The 7,652-nt window shown below is 41.0% G+C and overlaps 1 protein-coding gene across 1 annotated transcript; it reads left to right on the top strand.

Annotated features, from left to right (window-relative positions):
* Positions 1 to 437: 437 nt before the first annotated feature.
* On the top strand, positions 438 to 2,272 carry LOC147606769 (large ribosomal subunit protein eL43z). Its single transcript, XM_086791184.1, has 5 exons — positions 438 to 595; positions 690 to 729; positions 812 to 900; positions 1,733 to 1,815; positions 2,001 to 2,272. The coding sequence occupies exons 1-5, from the start codon at positions 593 to 595 to the stop codon at positions 2,062 to 2,064; spliced, it is 279 nt and encodes a 92-aa protein (XP_086647310.1). The 5' UTR covers positions 438 to 592; the 3' UTR covers positions 2,065 to 2,272.
* The last annotated feature ends 5,380 nt before the right edge of the window (positions 2,273 to 7,652 follow it).

The following is a 7,652-nucleotide window of genomic DNA, read 5'->3' as shown; positions in this document are numbered from 1 at the left end:
GTGTGTGTGTGTGAGAGAGAGAGAGAGAGAGAGAGAGAGAGAGAGAGAGAGATGTGTGAACCCACACACATGTACACATACATATTTATAATAGTGTTCATCCCAACAAAACATATGCACATCTCACACTATGAGTATATTCACACTTCGAATATAAGCTCACAAGTTGGTACATAGGGCAATTGAAATATTATTTCAAGGTGAGTGCCGAGGTTTGTTTATATGCGCAGGTCCATGAGTTGCATGCTCTCTCGTGTCACATGCTCTCTCTTCTGAAGGCGGCACAACCACTCAAACAACAACAATGCGGAGACTAATCCCAAATCTACCACGTGTCAAGTTTGAGAGCTCCTCTCTAACCACTTACCACATGGCATCATTGTAATACCAAGAAAGCCGTATAGCACCGCGTCGACACCAACAAGATAACATAATGTGTTGTTTTTCAAGGCACTCTTTTTAATGCCAAAGAACTTGTATGAATGTGCCCTTGTTGTGAAGAGTGAAAACCCTAATCGATCAACAAATAGAAGGTAGCCTACTGCAAGGCTCTTTGCCGCGTGGTGCGTCGCCTTGCTCCCCGGTGAAAGCTATGGTAGGTTCCGTCTCTCCGTTATCAACATTTTTGCTTCTTCAAGTGTAGTTACCTGTTTTAGACCCGCGTTGTTGTGTTGTTCATTTTGGTGCAGACGAAGAGAACTAAGAAGGCCGGAATCGTTGGGAAATACGGTAAGCTGTAGTCTTTTCTGTGTTGTATCTAATTAAAACAGGCTATAGTGCGCAAGCCCACTTTTCTGTCTCGTGTGTTCAGGCACCCGCTATGGTGCCAGCTTGAGGAAGCAGATCAAGAAGATGGAGGTCAGCCAGCACGCCAAATACTTCTGCGAGTTCTGTGGCAAGGTAGCGTCCTACACCATTCTGTCAGTTCGGATTTTAGGGTTTCCATGGGTAGGGTTTATTCTGTCAGTTCGGATTGTAGGGTTCAGCACGACTCTACATACTAAAGCAAGGATTCCAATAACACTAACAGTGAGTGTACCCTTTCTATCAAAAATGAGGAAAAATGCTTAAATCGTGGGTAGGGTTTCTGTGGCTGTGATTTAGGGTCAGCAATCTATGTTTAAATTTTGGGTAGGGGTTCTTAAGGTTAAGATTCCTACCGTAAGGTTAGGGTCCCTGTCCTCAAGATTTTGGTTTAGGGTTCGCTCGTGGCTAAGGTTAATTGTTCCCAAGTGGGTTTAGGGTTACATTGATTAAGTGTAAGTGTTCTCTATGGTGGGAATATATTGAAGAGATGAATCATCAATGTTTTGCTACTTGGTACTTCTTGCATTTCTATCTAGTGCATGTGGGCTGGATTGATTTGTATCTTGGTTTAGCTTTGGTTTTATCATGGGATGTTGTATGCCCTATCTGCTTATGTCTAGCTTCTTGTTAGAACCAGACCATACAAGGGTTCTGCTAGAGATGGATTAATGTGTGTTTACTAGAAAGCTTTCATCGCAATCCAGTATGTGTTGCTATGGGAAGTCAAGTCATTTCGTAATGCTCATGGCATGTCTGCGAGGATTCAACTAGAGATGGATCAACGTGTCTTCGATTTTCAGAGAGCTTTAATTGCATCCCAGTACGAGTTGTTTTGGGAGGTGGAAGCATTTTGTATTGCTCACATGGTATGTCTGTTGGCCTTGTTTTGTAAGCTAATCAGCTGCCATTTCTTATGAATGGACAGTATGCAGTAAAGAGGAAAGCTGTGGGGATATGGTCTTGCAAAGATTGCAATAAGATCAAGGCTGGCGGTGCATACACACTGAAGTATGCTTTTCGCTTTAAGCTCCCAATTATGTGCTTTTCATTTTGTGTCCTGTTGGCTTTGGGGCATTGTTCTTGTGGACTATTAAGTGTATGGCACATCCTGGAGAAATGTTCTGAACTGAATGCTAGAGCAAAACCATGCTGCTTTTTTTTTGCCAGACTTGACGCCGTCACTTTTTTTGCAGTACTGCCAGTGCTGTCACAGTTCGCAGTACTATTCGGCGGCTAAGGGAGCAGACTGAAGGATAAATCTGCAGCTACTTACATTCTCGTAACAAAGTAGGCTGTCTGCCAGAAAGGCACTGTGATGCTCACTTTACATGTGACACAGATTTTGAGTTTTTAATGAGTTCAATTGGATGGTTCACAGATCCATGTCTGATTGTGGAAATGCTTATTCTGTTTTTGGTGATTCTGGCCATTGCCAATGTTTACATGCCTGGCGGAACCTTACCAATTTCTTCCTTTCAGCTTTGGTAGTGTCGAACCTGTTTAATTGTGTAGGATTTTAGTTTTCTACTGTTTGATTAGAATGTTGTGTTTTCAGCATTGGTCCTTAATTCTGTGGTGATTGTCATCTGTCTCATTGTTGGCCCTCTAAATCTTCCCTTCCCCACTTTCCACAAGATTTGTTATTATGCCCGCATGTGTTAGATGTTGAAAGGGTTTTGAGAGGTTGGCTTGGATGATTTAGACACTTTCTGCCATTATGCATTAGCCATGTTGGTAATGTTTGATTATGCAATAAATTACTTACCTAGCTTCTTCCAAAGACGATTTCTTCTTTGATTTTACCTGAAAGTGCAACATGAACCATGTGTACAACCTACACCCTCCTAAGCTTTCAATTTTATGGTACTTCAACCTACACCCTCCTAAGCTTTCAATTTTATGGTTCTTTCTAGCATGCACATGAGCATTTGTTAATTCAAGTGTTGGTTGACCAAGGGAAATTCATGTTTCCTGTGATTAAGTATGGCTAGCCTTAGAGTTAATAGGTGTTATTTTCCTTCCCAAGTTTTTTCCAATTGGAAGATCTAGCCAAACTTGGATAGATGGGGTTTCCACTGAGGCATTCTCACTTACACTCGAGACATACAATGACATGATTAAGTAGTAGCATATATGACTTGAGTCCATAATTTGAGTATCACGGGTTCTAGTGGAATTGACATTAGCACTTTCAATGTTGATTGAAGTTGTTAGCATATCCTTGGCCATTTTTATATTGAGGTACTCTGTGCCTACCTTGGGAATCACATCTATGGTGGTGAACAATTGCATTAAGACAAGAGATGGGTCCAGAAACAAATTGAATTAGAGGTATCTAGCTGAAAGGGATTTAGGAATGGAGAATACAACTAAGAAAAGTAGGAGGCATAGAAAACATGATAGCAGCTCTAGTTTTGAAAGTGACAACAAAGCAAGACAAGATAGAGATTGAAATACTAATAAACAAGGGTAGGAGGCATAGAAAGCATGATAGCAATTCTAAATCTAAAAGTGATATAAAACATAGCAAGAGGGCGTACAGAGAGAAAAAACAACAGACAAGAATTAAAAGACTTAGAAAGAGCCAATAGCACTAAGAAGGAAAAATCAATTACATTAAAGAAAGTAGGAAGCTGAATCCAACATATGGCAACATGTCCAAAAGAAGGAAATCTTAGAGAGTGTGCTAGATGCTCCAAATCTAGGAATATCGCAAGACATTACCATGATTGCATGCATTGCAACAAAACAGGGCACTTCACCTAGGTAATATTGGTACAAGAATGCAAGTGCCCTAGGTAATATTGGCACAAGAATGCAGTAGGCTACATGCACTACAACATATGAGCTACTTGCCCTCACATACCTAGCATAGATACTTGGTAGGTAGAGGAGCAGGAATAGAGGGAGAGGATTTATAAGGTGCTTCTTGTGCAAGGATTTCCGAAGTGCTGTTGCTTGTGATGGAATGGGTCATATGAAACCAAAATGTCTTGTACTAAGACATGGTGATGGACGATAATTATACCCTAGGAGTAAGCCTAGTCCTCACCGTAGAATGGCTAAGAATGTCCTATATTGAGACGTGGCCAAGAAGGGCTAGGGAGGGAAATTATACCCTAGGGGTAAGCCTAGTCGTCACCGAAATGAGAGAACTCGATGAAGCAAAATCAGCCCACATGACAAAATGAGGGAGGAACTCAAAATCATAACAAAAAAATTTGAAGGGCTCTAGGAATGCCTAAGTTCTCCAAGAGCGCCTTAGGTTGAGTGCTCCAAGATAGCAAGAGATAGACAATAAAAGGAAATGACCAAATCCAGCCAATGATAAATGACCATTGTTCAATTTCGAATGGACTCTGTTGTTGGCAGCCAACCAACATGTTTGGCCGCTGCCTGGATTGGTGCTGGATTGACCATTGTGTAACAACCGGGTCTTCTTGTTTTGTAGCAAACTTGTAAGAGCTTCTTGATAAATGGGCAGTTGCATTAGTCATGTCTCCTCAAGAGCCAACTAGGTGGTATGGAACCACGCAAGTGCCGGGTCGTCCTGACTAGACACCGACACTTTTAGCGATCTTGCTGGGAAATGGTATGCCAAGTAGGGGAGTGGTTAGTCCTAGGTCAGTCTTGCATAGTTGGTTTAGAAAGTAAAGCTAGTTGGGATGAACCAGGAGAAAAGGGAGTACACACATACTGGGGTTAGGAATGTTCAAGAGAGAGTCATAAGAGCACAATGGAGCATGCATGGAAAATGAAGGTTGCTCAAATAGAGCAATGCAGTACCATCGTAGACAAGTCGAGGTTGTAGAGCACGAAGGACAATTGCACCATCCAAGAAGACTAGTAGAAGGGATTCCACGACAGCTGGAAAGATAGATTCCAGAACCATTGAGGAATCATGAAGAAGATCACCAAGAGCCACCAAAAAGAAGGTAGGAAGCTTAGGAAGAGGAAGAACTAGCAGCTATGGGTAGGATGTCCCTCAAATATCCTAAATTCAAGGGCGAGTGAGGAGGATCTTGACGCCCACATCTTTGCCTTTGAAACCACGTTCGTGGGCCACTAGAGCTCCATTGCCGCAAAAGACATAGTATTTTGCGACAACGTTGGGTGGCAAAGCCACCAGCTGGTACGCCCAATATGGTTTGGAACACTCCCAGTTTTCAAGGCAAACATGACTGCACGACCTTGTTCTCCAAACAAGGGTGTTGAGAGCTCCTTGGTTCACCTCCCAACCACAGCCAAAAACTACATGGTTCCTATATCTGGACTCACACTGTTTTAATAGCAATATGCTCTTCACATGTGCTCGGCCACTCTTATTAATGCCCGACCACTCTTGAGTCCGTAATCTTATATTGGCTCCCCTAAACCTCGCCCGTGCCTTGTCCGGACCGTTGAGCTCTCTAGGCTCCCAGTACTACCGTTGTCGTGACTTTACTCCCTCCTTAAGAGGAGTTTTTGTCCTCGAAAATGAAATTTGGGAACCTCTTTCTGAGTGTGCTTACCTTGTCTCAGGTAGAACCTTCTTCTGGTCTATCCTTCCACTTGACTAAACACTCTTGTCGTATAGAGTGTCGAGTTCTTTTTTCTTGGAAATCCAAGACTTTTTTTGGTTCATGTGGTAAGGATGGGGGTTAAATAAGTTTTACTAGGATCTCTTAACTCACGAGATTATCATCATCACCCAATTTCTTTTTTAGCCTACTAGCGTGAAAAATTGGATGAACTTTAGAGCTTTCTGGTAAAGCTGACTTATAAGCAACACTACCTACTTTTTAAGTATTATGAATGGACCACAATACCTTGGAGATAGCTTTGGACTTCTCCCGCTTTCAAAGATTTGGACTGTTTGGGAACCTTTAAAAACACTTGGTCACATTCTTCAAAGATGATTTGTCTACGATCTTTGTTTGCATAATGTTTAGCACGGTCTTGTGCTCTCTTAACATTATCTTTCGTAATTTTTATCATCTCGTGGAGATCTTGAAGAAAATCTTTAACCTTTTGTATCTTTTCTTTCTCGAGTCCAATGGCCACTGGAGCTGGCGGTTGAAAACCATACACAACATACGTTGTTGAATGTTTGGCACTATTATAAGCAAATTCCATTATGGGTAAATATTCTTCCCAATTGGTTTTCTTTTTTGCTTACATATGCTTGTAGTAGGTCTTCCAAGACTTGGTTGATTCTCTCGATTTGACCATCGCTTTGAGGATGATCAACCGTTCTCATACTTAGCATGGTGTCCAATCTCTTGAACACAACATGCCAGAAATGACTATTACACTTTGTATCTCTATCACTAACTAAATCGGCAGGGTAAGCCATATATTTGATAGATATTTTCAATGAATAGTCTTGCTAACTCAGGTGTAGTCACTATCATTTTTGTTGGAATAAACTGACACATTTTTGTCAATCTATCTATGACCACCCAAACCGAATCGTGGCCTCTGTTCGTTTTAGGTAATCCAACTATAAAGTCCATTGGGATACTCTCCCACTTGCCATTTGGGATCTCTAGTAGACTTAGTATACCACCTACCTTTAGGCGTTTTGCTTTATTCACCTAGCACTTATGGCATTTTAAGACATAGTCATGGACGTCCTTGCTTAAGCCAGACCAATAAAATTGTCTCTTAACTAGTACACATTTCTTCTGTATTCTAGGGTGACCAACACTCATGACATTCATATAAAATCCGACGCCTAATGTCTGAGTCCGAAGGTATACATCTCTACCTTTGTAAAGTAGGTAACTGTTATCGGTGGAAAAGTTTTTGCAACAATTTCTTTCATCACTTTTAAGTGACATGTCTCCTTGAGACATCTCTCGAGACTTACCGCTAGTGGAAGTGCCTATCTCGTTTTAACGGGGCTATCTTTATTTATAGTCAAGGGATCCCTCTTTTCTTTGACACTCCACATGTGGGCATAATGTGGATCATCAATGCACTTCCCCTTCAGTGTCACTCTTAATTTGAGTAAAACTCAACTCGTTAACCATGGGCCTGTGACTCAATGAATCAGCTACCACATTGTAACGTCCTTTTCTATATCTCAGTTGAAAGTCAAACTCCTAGAGCAGCTCTGCCCATCGAGCTTTACATCCTTTTAACTCTCTTTGACTAGATAGCCACTCTCATAATCAAAGACTATCTCAAATTTGGCACCATATAAATAATGCCTCCACTTCTTTAAGGCATGAATTATAGCATATAACTCCCTTTCATAAGCTGAATAATTTTGTTGAGATTTATCCAACTTTTTACTTTCAAATGCAATAGGTTTCTCCCCTTGTAAGAGGATTGCGTCTACTTCATCATTACTAGCATCCGTCTCTACCACAAAGGGTTGATTCGGATCGACAACTTGGAGAATGGGAGCTGTAGTAGCTATAGCTACCTTAAGTTTTTCTCAAAACTTCTTTGCTAGTAATCCCCCCAAACAAAGGCCTTTAACTCATAGTGAGGACCAAACTTAGCTCGAAAAATCAGTCTTTTGGACATCTGCTTCCCGAATTCTCACTTGATGATATCCAAATTGTAAATTGATTTTTGTAAAATACTTTGCCCCTTATAGTCAATCAAACAACTCATCTATTTGTGGCAAAGGATACTTATTCTTAATCGTGATTGTGTTCAAACCACGGTAGTCTACACATAGTTGCATAGATCCATCTTTTTTCTCCACCAATAGAATCGGTGAAGCCCAAGGCGAAGTGCTTGGTTGAATGAGTTCACTTTTAAGGTATTCCTTTAGATGTTGTTGTACTTTTTGTGCTTCCTTAAAACTAATATGATAAGGAGGTTAGTTTACTGGCTTTGAGCTAGGTATT

This window comes from Cibotium barometz, chromosome 56, assembly GCF_041138505.1.
Source record: "Cibotium barometz isolate CiBa-2024 chromosome 56, ASM4113850v1, whole genome shotgun sequence".
Taxonomy (NCBI): Eukaryota; Viridiplantae; Streptophyta; class Polypodiopsida; order Cyatheales; family Cibotiaceae; genus Cibotium; species Cibotium barometz.
Note: the sequence above shows the minus strand (reverse complement) of the source record. Positions and strands in the feature narration are given on the sequence as shown.